General features: G+C 50.8%; 1 protein-coding gene and 1 pseudogene across 1 annotated transcript; one reads left to right on the plus strand and one right to left on the minus strand.

Annotated features, from left to right (window-relative positions):
- Positions 1–8,304: 8,304 nt before the first annotated feature.
- Positions 8,305–9,205, minus strand: LOC136006936 (olfactory receptor 14J1-like; annotated as a pseudogene).
- A 7,995-nt stretch (positions 9,206–17,200) lies between these two features.
- LOC136006952 (olfactory receptor 14J1-like) lies at positions 17,201–18,073 on the plus strand. The gene has a single exon (XM_065664957.1). The coding sequence runs from the start codon at positions 17,273–17,275 to the stop codon at positions 18,071–18,073; it is 801 nt and encodes a 266-aa protein (XP_065521029.1). The 5' UTR covers positions 17,201–17,272.
- Positions 18,074–18,183: the final 110 nt, after the last annotated feature.

Below are 18,183 nucleotides of genomic sequence, written 5' to 3' on the forward strand. Positions count from 1 at the left end.
TGGGGCAGGGCCGGCGCGGCACCAGCGCTGGCGCGCGACCGACCCCGGCGGCCGGCCCTTCCCCGCGCCGCCGCGGGCAAGGAGCCGGGACCGCTGCGCAGCTTTCGTTTCATTTTTCCCTTCTCGCTTCTCTCGGCGTGGCAACCGCGCGCTATTCCCGTCTTCCCGCGAGACGGGGACACGCGCGCGCCCGGCTCCCTCCGCCGCCCCGCTTCGTCAGCGGCCGGCCGGGACTGACCCGTCCCCCGAGGCCGGCCCGCCTGCAACGACCCTCTTTTTTCTCTTCGCAGGCGTGCCCTTCTTTTCGTCCGTTCGCTCCGTCGAGCGAGCTGAGCGGGGCGGTGGGAAGGGTGGGTGGGGGAGAGGGGACACGAGCCCCGCGGCGTCTTCTCCCCCAGGGCCACGGCGAGCACCGGACGTGCTAGAGGAGGCAGCGACCCGCCGAGGCGGGTGCGACCCGGCGACCGAGGCCCCTCGCCGGGGCGGCTCGCTCGGCAGCAGGCGGAAAGGCGGCACGGAAAGAAGCCGGCGCGGCCAGCGGCCGCAGCGGAGGCGGACGCCCCCCTGACGCCCACGGTCGTCGCTTTCGCTTTTCCCCGTTCTCTGGGTTCGGCCGCCCTACCGCCCGAGCGCTGCTCGCGGCCGGCACCCACGGGCACACGGACGGAGGCCAGCACCGGCGCCTCGCGTACAATTAGGACACCTGAGGGCTCGCGGGGCCACGCGGCCGTCACACAGCCCGGTTCGGTAACACGTCCGTGGAACCTCCTCCCGCCGTCGAGCAGAGAGCAGGAAGGACGCGGCCGACGCGGCGGGGCACGCACCCCGCCGCCAACGCGGTCGCGGCTCTTTCTCTCGCTCGGGAGGGGGGCAAGACCCAGGACGACACCTCGCACGCAACGGGAAGCGAGCTGGAAAGGAGACCGCCCAGCCTGAACACCGGACGCCGCCCGCGGCCCGCCCGAGGACGGGGAGCGCAGACGAGCCCGGCCCGCCGGGGGCCCTCTCCGACGCGACCCGAAAGGCCTCATCGATCGGTCGGGGAAGACAGCAAGGACGACAAGACGGGTAAAAAAGGCCTCCTCCCTCCACGGTAGGCCAAAACGCTGCGTGTTCCTGAGACAACAGGGCAGCCCGAGCCCACCCCGCGGGGACTATTCGGGGCCGGGTGGTGAAAAGGCCGACGAGAGCTCCCGCGAGCCCCTCTTATCCACAAAAAGCCACCGCGTTTTCGGTTCCCCGCTTCGCGGGCTCCAGCTTTAACGCCGGCAAAAGAGCGACAAGAGCGAAAAAGGAGAGGGAAAAGGCAGAAAGGGAAAAAGGGGGGGTGGGGGGTGGAAAGAGGTAACGGGGGGGGGGGGGGGCGGACGGAGGGGGGGGGAAGAGGTAAGAGAGGGGGGAGCAGACGGAGGAGGGGGGGGAAAAGAGGTAAAAGAGGGGGGAGCAGACGGAGGAGGGGGGAAAAAGTTAAAAGAGGGGGGGCGGGAGGGGAGGGAGGAGGAAGGGGGGGGGGGAACAAAACAAAACAAAACAAAACAAAACAAAAAAAAAAAAAACCCAGTACCGCCACCTGGGCCGAACCACCGGGCGCCTAGGCAAGCGCAAGCAAGAGCCGGACGCTGCTAAGGGGATCTCAGCGCCTGGACGTAACCGACGGGCTCGCCCGCCCGTGCCATCATCGGAGCCCCTCGCTCAGCTCACGGACGGGGCGGCGAGAAAATTGAGACCTGGGGATCGAGTCCCGCCACGGTCTTCCCAGCGTTCGAGTGCCGGCCTCCTCCGCCGCCGGTCTTTTTGCTCTCGGTCCACGCGGACGGAGACGAACGAACCAAGCTCGGGAAGCGCCGCGAAAGGCTGCCCAGTACACCCCTCACTATCGACGGCTGAGCCGCGGAGCGTGACAGCCTCTCAGCTAGCGCTGCTGCGGAGACGAGCCACTACTCGCTCCTGTAATACGGACAGACACTTCTCCGCCCGCGCTGGAGCGCAACACCAGACTTGTAGGCTCACCCGGTTGGTGCGCCAGCGACGACGCAATTTTCGATGACTCAACTGGAGGCAGCGAGAAACGGCCGCCTCCTCGACCGCCTCCGGAAGCGACGCGCCCGGCAAGATCTATCGCGGGACCTGGGAAATGCGGCTAAGTCCGCCGCGAGCCTGAAGTCCCCCCCAGAGACAGCGCGCGGAACTCTCCCTGCAAATCCGGCTAAGTCCCGGCGGAGCCGGCTAGACCTGACGGCAAACTGCGGCCCCCACCGCGAGCTCGCCGTCCGCCCGCCCTCCGGGAGGCTCGCAGGCTCGGGCAGCGCTTGCCGGGCGGGAGGGGCGCGGGTCCCTGCAAATCCGGCAAAGTCCCGGCGGAGCCGGCTCGACCCGACGGCAAAGTGCGGCCCCCACCGCGAGCTCGCCGTCCGCCCGCCCTCCGGGAGGCTCGCAGGCTCGGGCAGCGCTTGCCGGGCGGGAGGGGCGCGGGTCCCTGCAAATCCGGCAAAGTCCCAGCGGGGCCGGGATCTGTGTATTGTAGGGAATTTGCCCGTTGGAAGTGAAGGTACCCTAAAAGGAATAACCACAAGGTGGCTCCCTGACTGGATTAAAATCGGATTGACGGAGACCTGGCAGGTGCGCTGGTTAAATTAAATCTACGGGCTAGAGAAAATAATCTTGATTTTTTAGTGGATACAGGAACAACTTACTCGGTGTTAAATCAGAGGGAAAAGGATTCGTTACAGTTGTGGGAGCTACTGGCTGCCAAAAGAAAGTAAAATAAATAAATAAATAAATAAAAACATTCATTCTGAAAACTTTAGTGTACAAATTGGGAAAACAAATAGGAATGCGTGAAGTTTTATGCATGCCAAATTCTCCAAAATCTTTATTAGGGTGAGAAGCAACATTTAAAGAAGGTGAAACGGAATTAAGAGTTAAAAACGATCAATTAATTGTAGTTTTGAGTTTATCTTTAATCCAACAGAAAAGCTAACAGGAGGACCTCCCTGAAATAGAAGAAATTCTTAATCAGGTGTACCTGGGAGTATGGGCTCCTGAAGTTCCAGGTAAAGCGAAAAATGCTTTGCCTGTTAAAGTGCAAATGAAAAAGAGGGGCCAGCCCAATTAAAATAAGACAATATCCCTTAAATTTAGAAGATAAAATGGAATCAAAGAAATCATTGATAAATTTTAAAATACAGATTCTTAATTGAAGGTGAATTGGAATATAATACTCCTGTCTTGCCAGTGAAGAAATATGATGGGAAAAGTTGCAGATTGGTTCAAGATTTCAGAGCAATCAACAAAATTGCAGAGCATATTCATCCAGTAGTACCTAATTCATATACCTTATAGACTAAATCAGAAATGGTTTGCCGTCTTGAATTTCAAGGACACTTTCTTTTGCTTACCATTCGCCAAAGAAACTCAGAATTTACTCACTTTTGAATGGGAAAATCCTGATACGGGAAGGAAGATTCAATTAACTTGGACAATGTTACCTCAAATATTTAGAAACATTCCAGCAATTTCTGGAAATCGCTTAGCACGAGAACTAGAATCATGGATGCCACCCACTCAGAAGGGGACTCTGTTCCAACATGTGGATGACTAATGAATTGCTACACAAACAAAAGAAGATTGTATCCACAGTGGGATTATTAAATTTGCTGCGACTGGTTATCAGGTATCCAAACAAAAGGCTCAACTAATACAACCCCAAGTCTCCTACCTAGGATATGAAATAACAGGAGGACAGAGGGAACTTGTAACAGCTAGAGAAGAATCCATTTGTCCAACTCCATGACCATTGACCATCAAGGAGCTCCAGACGTTCCTGGGAATGACCGGATGGTGCAGACTTTGGATCCATGATTAGACCACTATATGAACTGTTAAAAGGAAATCCTCCCTCTTTATAATGGACCGATTCAGCAGAGGAAGCTCTTATAAAATTTTAAAATTTATTGACACCTCACCTCTGGCACTTCTGGGTGTGACTAAACCCTTTTGGCTATACTCCTCTGAAAAACAAGGAATAGATTTGGGGGTCCTTGCTCAGAAATTAGGACCCTATAAAAGGGCAGTGGCATAGTTTTCAAAACAGCTGAATGAAGCAAGCAAACGATGGCCAGGATGCCTAAGAGCTGTGGCAGCAGCTGACATGAATATTGAAGAGGCTCGCAAATTCACCTTGGGACAAAAGATTACTGTGCTGCTGTCCCACTTTGTATCAGCAGTCCTGGAACAGAAAGGAGCCCACTGGTTATCTCCTTCACGTTTTTTAAAATACCAGGCCATGTTTTCTAAAATACCATGACGATATGGAAATTGTGGTCACTAATGTTGTGAATGCAGCATGCTTTTTGCAGGAGCAATCGACAGAACCACTAACACATGACCGCTTGGCCACTACAGAGACTGTATATTCAAGTTGACCAGATTTGAAAGAAGAAACTCTGGAACATGCTGATTCTTAGTTTACTGATAGTGGTAGCTTCATGAAAAATGCTGAACAAAAGGCAGGATATGCAGTTACCACCACTTCACAGGTAATAGAAACTAAACCTTTACCCAGGAACACCTCCAGCCAAAAGGCGGAAATAATAGCATTAGCGAGAGCCCTGGAACTGGTTAAACACAAAAGGATAAATATTTGGACCGATTCTAAATATGCATTTAGCATGGTCAATGCACATGGTGCCAGCTGGAAAGAACGAGGACTTTTGAATACCCAAGGGAAACAGATTAAACATGCTGAAGAAATTCTACAGCTACTGGAAGCCGTTCAGCTACCTGAGCAAGTAGTTAGTATGTACTGTAGAGGGCATCGACAAAGTGACTCTGTTCAGGAAACTGGAACTAATTTGGCCAGTTTTGAAGCCAAACGAGCATCTGAACAATCTAAAATCATGTCCTTAACCTGTGATGGCAAACTAACAATTCAGACATCTAAACCTAGATATTCAAAAGAGGATAGAAAGTTGACCGAAGATCTGAAAGAACAGAAAAACAAAGAGACCCTTACGTATGAAATTGTCTGTCATAATTTGAATTTATATGATAATTGGCGTACAAGCTTGGGAACAAAATTTATACCTGAAATTAATGCAGAATGGTACTGAATTTTTAATGGTAGTGACTGTTGGGTGTGTGCAAATTTGCCTAAATCAGGAGAAAATATGGACCTTCTATCAACTGGTGTTCCAATTCCCAGCACTATCTCATGGACAAATTTGTGGGTGAGCCCTAGCAATCTACATCCGAGGAAAAAGTCAAGACTTCGATAGTTAATCCTAATCCAAGTAGAAAATACTATACCTGTGTACAAAGATGTATTACACCAGGAACCAGAGTAGGAGATTATGTTTGTTTAAATGCCACAGGTGTAGGTAACCGTTCAAATTGGAACCACAGTATTAATATAGATGGTATCATAGTTCAGCGGTGGCCTGTTCCTGAATGGAAAGTATGGTATTGGTTATGTGGAGAAAATGCTTGTAAGACTTTACCCCCCACCATTGGAAGTGGGCATGCACCTTAGAATCGTAGAATAGAATCATAGAATAGAATCATAGAATAGTTAGGCTTGGAAACGACCTCAAGATCATCTAGTTCCAACCCCCCTGCCATGGACAGGGACACCTCACACTAAACCATCCCACACAAGGCTTCATTAAACCTGGCCTTGAACACTGCCAGGGATGGAGCACTCACAACCTCCCTGGGTAACCAATTCCAGTGTCTCACCACCCTAAAAGGAAAGAATTTCCTCCTTATATCCAGTCTAAACTTCCCCTGTTTAAGTTTTAACCCGTTACCCCTTGTCCTGTCACAAGAGTCCCTGACGAAGAGTCCCTGCCCAAGATCCCTATAGGTCCCCTTTAGGTACTGGAAGGCTGCTATGAGGTCCCCACGCAGCCTTCTCTTCTCCAGGCTGAACAGCCCCAACTTCCTCAACCTATCTTCATATGGGAGGTGCTCCAGTCCCCTGACCATCCTCATGGCCCTCCTCTGGACTTGTTCCAACATTTCCATGTCCTTTTTATGTTGAGGACACTAGAACTGCACACAATACGCCAAGTGAGGTCTCACAAGAGCAGAGTAGAGGGGCAGGATCACCTCCTTCAACCTGCTGGTCACGCTCCTTTTGATGCAGGTGCTGTGATACCAAATCTTACTATTATTGACATGTATCCTTCTGGAACCTGGCTCAGAAGTTTTGTTAAATGGATTAAGCGAGGGTTTAACCCTATTGCCGAACTGAACACCACATTTTGCAGTTTTGTGAGATGCCTAATTCCATCTTTGGGAGTAAGTGAATTAGAGAAGGCAATTGTAAATATCTCAGCAACCATAGAGGAAACAGAAAGTAAAATTAGTTATATAATCCAAGGGAAATAAAAAGAGATAACTAGCCTATCTAAAGTGCTATTACAAAACCGAATAGCTCTAGACAAGTTATTGGCTTCACAAGCAGGAGTTTGTTCCATAATCAATGAGAGTTGCTGTTCCTATATAGATCAATCTGGCAAAATTAAAACAGATCTGGAGGAAATTTGGAAACAAACTAAAATATCTCCTGAAATGACCAAGGATGACACCTCTTGGGATTTTGAGGAAATATGGAAAAAGTTAACTTCATGGTTACCTAATCTCTCCTGGTTGAGGCAACTGGTTGCAGGAATATTAATATTAATTGTTTAAATATTGATTACTTGTGGTATGATACAATGTTCTTTCTGGTGTTGTAAAAGATCTATGACAAATTATGAAGATTGGAAAAGAAATTAAATCAAGCATCAAGTAGAAACAGGAAAATATTTCAAAAAGACTCTGGATGATAACAGTAGTATATAAAATGTTGCAAAAGAATTTGCAAAATCACAGAAAAAGGGGGGATTTGAGACAAGGAGGCACAAAATGAAATATAAACCTTTGTAAATAAGTAGAATCAGTTTTAAGCAGCGTTGAGTTTGATAGCTTTGTAACAGTAGCAATGGAAAATAACTGAGTTGCATGTTTTACAGAAAAAGAAAAATAGTAGAGTGCAGGTGGAGACCATACTGAGAATTCTAGTATAAGATAAACTGTAGTTGGCGTAGTTTTAGGTCCTTATGACCTTAGTACAAAAATAAGTGTAAGAAAAACAGGACGTGGGATGGGGAGTATCTGGGACTAGCAGGTGTCCAGGATGGGCTGCAGCTAAACTAACTGATAAGTAGAAGGACAGGATGATTGCTATGTCTGCAGTGTTACCAAACCAATTAAACTGGTATAAACGTTAGCTACTGTTCACGCTTCAAAGGCTGCCAGAAGTGATGAAGATTGTTGGAAGAAGTAAACGACCCTCAGAGACCTCCACCACATTTTTTGTCAGCATGCGGGGAAACTTTCTGGGAAAGGATGTCATTCATACGCAGCATCATGAATATGCATGTATGTACGTGATGAATGTCTATGCCCAATGATTACATAAGGATGGCTTGTGTACCAGTACGACGACACATGCTAGGTGGAGCTATCCCCTGTGCCTCTCGGCACCACAATAAAGAATACGTGCTTGACAACTTGAAAACTTTGCTGGCGAGTTCCTGGAGTTTCCTCTGAATCAGAAGACAACATCACCACAAGTTGAAACAACTGTAAAACAGCAAAGACAGACGTGGCCTGCCATGACCTACACTGTGAGCCCTTTGCAGAGGAAAGCAGGCAGTGTATGGCTGTGTCGTGGTTTAAACCCAACCACAAACCTCGTCCACTCACTCCCCCCACTTCTTGCCCTCCCCCTGCTCCTGGAGGGACGGAGAGGAGAATCAAAAAGAATGCAACTCCCACGGGTTGAGATAAGAACAGTTTAGTAACTAAGGTATAACACAAATCACTGCTGCTACCACCAATAATAATAATGATAAAGGAAATAACAAGAGGAAAGAATACAACACCTCAACACCAGCCGACCAATAACTCACCCCACTCCCCCCAGCCAAGCACCGATCGATACCTCCTCCAACCCTGCCGTCACTCTAGCCTTTTCAGGTCACTCTAAGTTACATCCTGGGCATGACGTGCTGTGGTATGGAATACCTCTTTGGCTAGCTTGGGTCAGGTGTCCTGTCTCTGCTTCCTCCCGGCCTCCCCTCCTCCCTGGCAGAGCATGAGGCTCAGAAAGTCCTTGGCCAGACCAAACATTCGAGCAGCAACTGAAAACATCGGCGTTATCAGCACTGTTCCCAGGCCAAAAGATCAAAACACAGCACTGTACTAGCTCCTAAGAAGGAGAAAAATGACTGCTGCTGCTCAACCCAGGACAGGATGCTAAAACACATCCAGAGCATCCTTGAGCTCCTGGTTCCTCAAGCTGTAGATGAGGGGGTTCACTCCTGGAGGCACCACCGAGTACAGCACTGACACCACCAGGTCCAGGGATGTGGAGGAGACGGAGGGGGCTTCAGGTAGGCAAAGACCCAGTGCTGACAAGCAGGGAGAGCACGGCCGGGTGAGGCAGGCACGTGGAAAAGGCTTTGTGGTGTCCCTGCTCAGAGGGGATCCTCAGCACAGCCCTGAAGATCTGCACATAGGACCTCACAATGAGAAAAAGCCACCCACATGCTAAACAGGTGTCAACCACAAGTAGCCCAACTTCCCTGAGGCAGGAATGTGAGCAGGAATGATTGAGGATCTGAGGGAGTTCACAGAAGAACTGCTCTACAGCATTGCCTCGGCAGAGGAGTAGTGAAAATGAATTAGCTGCGAGCAGCAGAGCAGTGAGAAACCCAGTGCCCCAGGCAGCTGCTGCCATGTGGACACAAGCTCTGCTGCCCAGGAGGGTCCCGTAGTGAAGGGGCTTGCAGATGGCCACGTAGCAATCGTAGGACATGATGGTGAGGAGAGAAAACTCAGTTAAGATAAAAAAGAGAAAGAAAAAGACCTATGCGGCACAACCAGTGTAGGAGATGACCCTGGTGTCCCAGAAGGAATTGCCCATTGATCTGGGGACAGTGATGGAGATGCAGCCCAGGTCCAGCAGGGAGACACTGAGGACGAAGAAGTACATGGGGGTGTGGAGGTGCTGGTCGCAGGCTGTGCTGGTGATGATGAAGCCATTGCCCAGAAGTGCAGCCAGGGAGATGCCCAGGAAGAGCCAGAAGTGCCAAAGCTGCAGCTCCTGCATGTCTGGCAGGAGGAGGAACTGGGCGATGCAGCTGCCATTGGACATCTGCTGTCCTAACTTAGGGGAAAAAAAAAACCACTGTGACAAGTTAGGGAACACTGTTCAATGTGACAGTTATGAATGCTCCCTGCCACAGCACTTCTGGGTTTAGTTCCCAGATCACATCTACTGCTACCTGGAGATTTTCCTGCTGGGAGGTGTTTCCCTGTCCTCTGTCTTTCCCTGTGAGTGCTCACAGACCTCATGTGAACCTCTCTGCACTCACCCTGGTCCTCCATAAACATGCCTGTTTTAAGGGAACTGCCTGGGCACGTGTCCCTGTTTGCAGGTGGATAAGGGTAGGTCAGACCAAGCCTGATGGATGATGCTGGTGTTGTCCATAGGCAGAGGGAGTGGCTGAAGGCACTTCAGGATGCTCATATCAGACCTGCTGGTCGCTAAAGGTTACACCTTGGGAATCTTGAAGACTTCTTCAAGCATGAGAGCTCCTTTTCATTTCTACCCACAGATTCATCCCAAATAGGAATCTGAGAACACAGGCTCAGAAAAGCTCCTTGTCTGTATAGCAACCCCTGCCTTCCATTTCCTCTTGGAAAGTCCCCTTGGAAATGTCCTGGGCTGACCTGGAGCTGTGACTAACCCTGACCCACACAGCACTCTCTCTTACAGCAGCAACACCCTTCAGCTGCGCCGCTGGGGTCAATCTTTCTCCCCTCCAGCCTCTCTCCCAGAGCCTTGGGGAGCTCCCAGGCAGGCTGAGTGCTGACCCTGGCAGGCAGCAGAGTCCCTGCCCCTGCACACAGCCCCTGGGCTGCAGGGACCTTGCTCACAAGGACAGCACTGGACACCCCTGGCTGCACACCCACATTCACACCATGCAGCCAGCCCCGGAACAAGGGACCTGGCTTGCCCTGTCACTCACATGGTGCAGAGGGAAGCCTTGTTCTGCAGCAAGTTCTCCAGTTCCCCAACAGAAAAGCCTGGAGAGGTCCCATCAGTCACACGATGTACCAGCTCTACAAGATCTCTCCAGGATACTCATCTTAATTTTGCTGCTGCCACACACTTACTATGATCATAGTTGTGAAGATTTCTCTGTGAACAAGCTCAGCTCTGTCCACCCACTCCAGACTGCCTTTAACCTCTCTCCGCTGGTTCCTGTCCCCTCGGTGTCTGCAGGCAGTGCCCCAGCCTTACTCCTGGGCAGAGCTATCTCTCCGCAGTGCTGCCCACTTGCCAGCATCTATCTGCATCCCAAGAGACTGGCCCAGCTTAGCAGCAGAGGCGCAGCCCAAGGTGGCTCTACCTCTGCCCCTGCCCCTTTGGGCTCCCTGGGGCTCCAGGGGAGCACCATGGGAAACAGCCTGAAGCAAGCCCTGATGTTTCCTCTCTCAGCTGGCAGACACACTGCCTTCCTGCGGTGCCATTTCTCTGCTGAGGGACAGTTTGGACTAAATGACAAGATTTTGTAGAATCATGGAATCGTTTACACTGGAAAAGACCCATAAGAACTTTGATTCCACCACTAACCAAACACAGGCAATTCAACACATTAATCATGTCCCTTAGAACCATGTCTTTTAAATACATCCAGGGATGGTGACCCAAACACTTCCGCAGGCAGCCTGTTTCTTGTCCCATCGTTAGACAGGACAGCCAGGTGTCTCCTTTACCCCTGCTGGTGGAAGGGATTCAGCCTGGTTAGTTGAGGCGTCTCATCCCGGGATTGTAGCCCTGGGGCTGCAATGGGACTCAGCTCCCTCCCAAGCACACAACAAACCCACAGGAGGTCTTGCTTCACCAGAATGTGAAAATGTACCGTTATGTAGATGATGCCTTAATCGGAGGAGATTGCCCCAAAGAACTGCAGTAACAGCAGCAGTGTAAAGCAGCAGTGTAGTGATTCCTGCAGACACCTTTAGAAAAACAGAACAAGGTCAGATGCCCCAGTCTAGGAAGAAATTACAATAGCATATGGTTCCTCCAGGATAGTGGAGGAAACATGGACCTGGATTCTCTACTGTTGCTCACCCACTGTACTCAGTCTTACGAAAGAGAAAGCCATGGGAATGGAGTCCAGAACATGGGGAAGCAGGAAATACCTTTATACAGGAATTAAAACCATACCAGTCACTGGGGCCTGTGCACCCACACACACGCCCCCACCCTCTCATAGTAGAATGGGGTTTTGTTGAGCATAGCTCTTCCTGTGACCTATTCAAACTGGCCCTCACTGACAAAAAAAAACCTTAAATGTTCAAGTCACCTGATTTAAAGTCCCCGAACTGAGATACTGAGACTCTTGTCTTTAGTCCCAGGAGTAAAACAAACTGCAAACACTGATCAAGAACAACCAGTACAAACCAGAGATGCATTCCATTTACTTGACAGTATTTCGAAAGCAACTGCTCCTCAGGATGGAGTTTCACAAACCCACTGTCAGAAAATGGCATGACTACTTACCAGGGGTTGCAGAGGAAGTGAAATTACTTGGACATGCTAAAGTTTCAAAACTACTCCAGATAGTAAATGCAGAGCCATCAGCGTTACAACAACCTTTCAAACCCTCACCGGGTTTAGAAGCACCTCCCTTCACCGAAGGAACACCAACAGAAAATGCCTGGTTCAGCAGTGCCTCAGCAAAAGGGATCTCAGAATCATAGAATCAGCCAGGTTGGAACAGACCTTTAAACTCATCAAGTCCATCTCTTATCTCAGCACTGCCAAGGCCACTGCTAACCCTTATCTACACAGTTTGTGAATACTTGCACAGACGATGACTGCAGCCCTGCCCTGGGTAGCCTGTACTAATGCCTGAGCACCCTCTGGGGAAGGAATTGCTCCTCAGCTCCATCTAAACCTGCCCTGGTGCAGCTTGAGGCCGGTTCCTCTTGTCCCATCCCTTGTTCCTTGGGAGCAGAGTCCGGCCCCTCCTGGCTCCATCCTCCTGTCAGGCAGTTGCAGGGAGTGATCAGGTTCCCCCCGAGCCTTCTCTTCTCCAGCCTGAACCCCCCAGGTCCCTCAGCCGTTCCCCATCACCGCTGTGCTCCAGGCCCTGCATCAGCTCCATTGCCCTTCTCTGGCCCCACTCCAGCACCTCAAAGTCTCTCTTGGAGTGAGGGCCCCAGAACTGAGCACAGGATTCGAGGTGCAGCCTCAGCAGTGCCCAGTGCAGGGCACAGCCCCTGCCCTGGCCCTGCTGCCGCACTGGTGCTGATACAGCCCAGGATGCTGGGGGCTCCCTGGCTGCCTGGGCTCAAGCTGCTCATGCTCAGCTCCATCAATCAGCTCCCCCAGTTCCTTTCCCATGAGCAGTTTCCAGCCGCTCTTCCCCAAGCCTGGAGCATTGCAGGGTTTGTTGTGGAACAAGTGCAGGACCCGGCACTTTGCCTTCTTGAACCTCATCCCTTGGCCACAGCCCTTGGATCCAGCCTGGCCAGATCCCTCTGCAGAACTTCCTACCCTCCAGCAGGTCAACGCTGGGGGCGTGGGAGCAGTTGGAAAGCCTCATGGGGTCTGGTTTGGGGGCAACAAGGAGCATTTTGGGGCTGGTGTCTTTAGGGGGCGAGCAGCTTTTTGGGGGCATCCCCCTTTGGAATGGGGGCGTTTAGTGGGGCCGTCTCTAGGATTTGGGTCCCCAGATTCATTTGGGAGGGCCTGGGGTGATGGGGGGGTGCTGGTCATGTTTGGCAGTCCTGCCTGCTCTTGTGGTGCTTCAGGTAGATTTGGGGTACCCCAGGATTCTGGGGGAAACTACAACTGCTTTGAGGCTTCTAGGGCCCTTTGGGGGGGGACAGCGTGGCTTTGGGCTGCCCCTTTATTGGGGTAACCCTTTTGGGGGATACACCCCCTCTCACTCCCCTGAATTCATTACTAAACACAAAGCAATACTGGGGTACCTCCAGTGGATTTGGAGACTAAGAGCGTCTTGGGGGACCCCCAGAGTGGGTGCTGGGGGTTCCCGCTTTTCAGGACACCCCTTTTTTAGTGGGTCTGTGCCACTGCGCTGAGCCAGTGTGGCATGGGAGCAGCAAGCTCTCAGTTTTGTGAGATTTTGGGGGATCCTGGGAGGATTTGGGGGAATCAGGCTGGTCCCTAAAATGCCTCAGGGTGGCTCAGTTATTTGGGGGACTCGCCATCTCCCGAAAATGGGGGTCCATCAGTCCCAGGGCAGCCGAATCTCATTAGATGTCCTAGGTAACCCCGTTGCAGGAAATGGGAGGAATTTGGGGTTTCAGAGGGATTTTGGCATTCAGGGAACATTTGGAGGTTTGGGATGGGGGGTTCCCCAAAACTCGATGTAGGAGGCACATTATATTGGGGGAGCTCCCATGTGCCGAAAATGGGGGGTACCTGGATCCCATGGCACCCTGAGTCGCTCTTGGGTGAGCAACGTTCCCTCAGGGTGGAGATGTGTTGAAAGGGAAGAGTTTGGGGATTCAGAGGGGATTTGGGTGTTGAGGGAGATCCCCAAAGACCAGCAGTGTGGTGCAGGGATTTGGGGAACACCCAGTGTCCCAAAACTAGGGCTTACATTTGTTCCAGTGTACCCTGACTCTTCAGTGGCGCTGTTGGCCCATGGCAGTAAATGGGGTGGATTTGGGGTTCAGAAGGGAACTGGAGGTTTGGGGGGATTTGGAGGTTCATGGGAGTGTCCCCAAGCTCTGCAGGGGGCAGAGTCATTTGGGGGACCAATGGAGCCCTAAACAGGGGCTACGGCCACCAGAGACCACCCCAGAGATCATTGGGGAGGGGAGAACTGGAGATATGGGGGACCTGACAGGTTTTGTGGGTGCAGCAGAGGGTTTCTCCCTAAATCTTACCTGTGAGGATGGCCACTGGGCACCCAGGGGTGCTCCGGGAGTTGTCAGGGGGGGAACAGCCTCTGCCCAGCCGGCTCAGGGAGGTGCCTCACAGGCTGCTCTTCCTCAGTGCCTTTGGTCAGAGGTGGAGCATGAGAGGGGTCACAGCTCAACCTGGGCAATGGAACAGGGCGTCACGGCCACATACAGGAACTGGAGAGTGACCGACATTCACACAGCAGAGAATCATGGAATCCCAGACTGGGTTGGGCCGGAAGGGACCTTAAAGCTCATCCAGCTCCAACCCCTGCCACGGGCAGGGACAGCTTCCACTGGAGCAGCTTGCTCCAAGCCCCTGTGTCCAAACTGGCCTTGAACACTGCCAGGGATGGGGCAGATACAGCTTCTCAGGGCAAGACTCTGCCAGTGTCTCACTACCGTCAATGTGAGGAATATCGTCTAATATGTGAAATGAAATAAATGACATTATATCCTGTTTCCACTTGGAGCCATTGTGTGCCCTTAAAAACTATTCTGGTGCTGAAAAATCATCTAACCATTCAGGCAAATAACAGGCTCTTCATTATTTGACTAATGATCAGTGCAGGGATTAAAATGGAATAGCATAGCGCAGCACAACATAGTATAGCGGGGATTGCATCCCTTCCCTCCAGCGTATCAACTGAACCACACAGCTTGGTGTCATCGGCAGACTTGCTGAGGGCGCACTCAATCCCACTGTCCTTGTCGCTGACAAAGATGTTGAACAAGACCGGTCCCAACACTGATCCCTGAGGGACACCACTCGTTACTGGTCTCCAGCCGGACATTGAGCCATTGACCACAACTCTTTGTGCGGCCATGCAGCCAGTTCTTTATCCACCGAGTGGTCCACCTATCAAAACTGATGTCTCTGCAATTTAGAGACAAGATATTTCTATGCAGTAAATAAGCACAAAAACCCAAACTGTGTATACGTATAGAAGTAAAGCACAGAGGTCAATTAGCATTGCATCAAGTAAATACTGCATAGAGAGAACAGAGATTAAGAAGAAACACATCCCCAGTCACCACCGAACCACTCTCCTGGCAGACACTTCAGATGGGAAGCCCCATTGCAGCCGATGGCGGGAGTCTCGGGTAATTGGGAAAGTTCCTATGAGGTTCATCCACCCATAGGTGAGGCTTCAGATCCAGCTACAAGAGGCTCCTGCTTTAATACCCTTAGAAACACAAGGGGCTTTATGCCAGCTCTCTCACTGTTTACTCATGGGGCTGTGCAGTATCTCATCATCTCCGTGTTGGCCGCACTGAGATCATTGACTGTCGCAAAGAGCTGGGAGACACGAGCATAACTTGCTTTAGAAGTCTCGTCTCTTGCTAAGCAGCTGGATGCTTATATACCTTGCTTGCATGTTTATAGTTTGATTACAGAGAGATTAGTAGCTTATAGCTTTTGCATGTTACAATATCATTGGTTTATAGCTTTTACATGTTACAAGATTATTGGTTAAAGATACAGTAAAGAAATTCAGCAAAACAGGGCACAAAATTGGATCAGGGACAAGGAGTCTGGTCAGTAAGATAAACATTAAGCAACTTGAAGGTCACAAACTTAATTATTGTTCTGCTTCTGCTGTGGTTTATCTCCAGGGCGCACTCATCTTGCTCCCTTGTGCTTTTCCATCTGAGATTTGCACCAGCTGCAGCGTATCACCATCTGCATGGCCTCTGCCACGCAGCCAGTCCTTTGCAAAGCTCTCCACAATTGACCAGGCACCGCGGCCAAATACACTGTGACAAAACCATAAGGTGGTGTGACTCTCAGTCATGAGAACGAATTAACTCTCAGCTATTTCCCATCCTTTAGACAGTCACAGCCAAATCCAAGCAGAGGAGCTGTATGCACGCAGAGATGGAGATGCAAATGGAGGTAAGAGAAATAATATAAAAGAATATTTTATTTTCACAAAATAATGGAAAACAACAAAAATTGTCTTCCTGATGTAGACACTCAAGTTTTCTACTGCAATTGAAAATAATCTGAGCACAAACAACACTCCCTTGGAGCCAAGAATACCCATTTTCTAAAAGCCTTCTGAGCTTTCACAATGGCACACACAATCCTGACTTACACAGGAGGGACTCAAAACCGTGCTTCTGTTTGGCTGGACATTCATGATGGAGGATCTGTGGGAGTACCGCCTTGAATAGCCCATGAGGGAGGGAAGCTTTGCTTTTATAACAGGGACACAGGGCTATGGCCTCAGTTTTCCAGAGAAAAAGAACTTTGTGCTTTTATTTGATTAAGCCTAGTGTGATTGATGGAAGAATCCCCAGTGTCTGTATTTCAGGCAGCTTGCTTGCACAAGTCTCACAGTGTTTATGGTGAAGATTTCCTGTGCCACACGCCTGACAAATTACTTTCCCTTTTTAAATAGCGAAAGAATACGCTGCACATCTGTAAACTGTGAACAACACTAGTAAGAACAGGACTTAATCTTAGAAAGTGCTGTGCTTACTCAGCCCTGCAGGTAGAAGAGCTTCTTCAAGTCTGTGCTGTGGGTTTCAGGTTTTAGTTAGGCCATAGTGCTTGCCCATCACAAATCCATGGATCTTGGCGACAATTCATTTTAAACTGTGTGTCGTGGTTTAAACCCAACCACACAGCTCGTTCACTCGCTCCACCCCCCCTCCTTTCTTGCCCTCCCCCTGCTCCTGGAGGGATGGGAAGGAGAATTGAAAGAATGTAACTCCCACGGGTTGAGAACAGTTCAGTAACTAAGGTATAACACAAACCACTACTGCAACCACCATTGATAATAATGATAAAAGAAATAACAAGGGAAGAGAATACAACACCTCAACACCAGCCGACCAATAACTCCCCCACCCCACCCAACCGAGCACCGACCGATACCTCGTCCAACCCTGCAGTCCCTCAGCCCTTCTGGGACCCTCTCCATTACATCCTGGGCATGACGTGCTGTGGTATGGAATACCTCTTTGGCTAGCTTGGGTCAGGTGTCCTGTCTCTGCTTCCTCCCGGCCTCCCCTCCTCCCTGGCAGAGCATGAGGCTCAGAAAGTCCTTGGTCAGACCAAACATTCGAGCAGCAACTGAAAACATCGGCGTTATCAGCGCTGTTCCCAGGCCAAAAAATAAAAACACAGCACTGTACTAGCTCCTAAGGGGGAGAAAAAATAACTGCTACTGTGGAACCCAGGACATGGGGCATCTCCCTGGCTGCGCTCCTGGGCAACGGCCTCATCATCCCCAGCACAGCCTGTGACCAGCACCTCCACACCCCCATGTACTTCTTCCTCCTCAGCCTCTCCCTGCTGGACATGGGCTGCTTCTCCACCACTGTCCACAGATCCATGGCCAATTCCCTCTGGGACACCAGGGCCATCTCCTACACAGGTTGTGTTGCACAGCTCTTTGTCTTCTTTGCAGCTGAGTTTTATCTTCTCACTGTCATGGCCTACGGCCGCTACGTGGCCATCTGCAAGCCCCTGCACTACAGGACCCTCCTGGGCAGCAGAGCTTGTGTGCACATGGCAGCAGCTGCCTGGGGCACTGGGTTTCTCACTGCTCTGCTGCTCGCAGCCAATACATTTTCACTACCCCTCTGCCGAGGCAATGCTGTGGAGCAGTTCTTCTGTGAAATCCCCCAGATGCTCAAGCTCTCCTGCTCACACTCCTACCTCAGGGAAGTTGCGCTTCTTGTGCTAAGTGTCTTTTTAGGACTCGGCTGTTTTGTTTTCACTGTGGGGTCCTATGTGCAGATCTTCAGGGCCGTGCTGAGGATCCCCTCTGAGCAGGGACGCCACAAAGCCTTTTCCACGTGCCTCCCTCACCCGGCCGTGCTCTCACTGCTTGTCAGCACTTCAGCATTTACCTACCTGAAGTCCCCCTCCACCTCCTCCCCGTCCCTGGATCTGGTGGTGTCAGTGCTGTACTCGGTGGTGCCTCCAGCAGTGAACCCCCTCATCTACAGCCTGAGGAACCAGGAGCTCAAGGTTGCTGTGAGGAAGCTGGTGACTGGATGTGTTTCAGCAGCCACACACTGCCTGCTGTCCTCTGCAAAGGGCTCCCAGTGTAATTCATGACAGGCCGCATCTGTCTTTGCTGCTTTACATTTGTTTTCCTGTTTCAATTTGTGATGATGTTGTCTTCATAGAAATGTCAATTTTCATCCCCTCTTGCTTAAGTAGCCGCT

This window comes from Lathamus discolor, unplaced genomic scaffold (assembly GCF_037157495.1).
Source record: "Lathamus discolor isolate bLatDis1 unplaced genomic scaffold, bLatDis1.hap1 Scaffold_82, whole genome shotgun sequence".
Classification (NCBI taxonomy): Eukaryota; Metazoa; Chordata; class Aves; order Psittaciformes; family Psittacidae; genus Lathamus; species Lathamus discolor.

What these genes read in the sequence shown, in the direction of transcription:
- LOC136006952 (XM_065664957.1), top strand. Translation starts at nt 17,273, where the DNA reads ATGTACTTCTTCCTCCTCAGCCTCTCCCTGCTGGACATGGGCTGCTTC.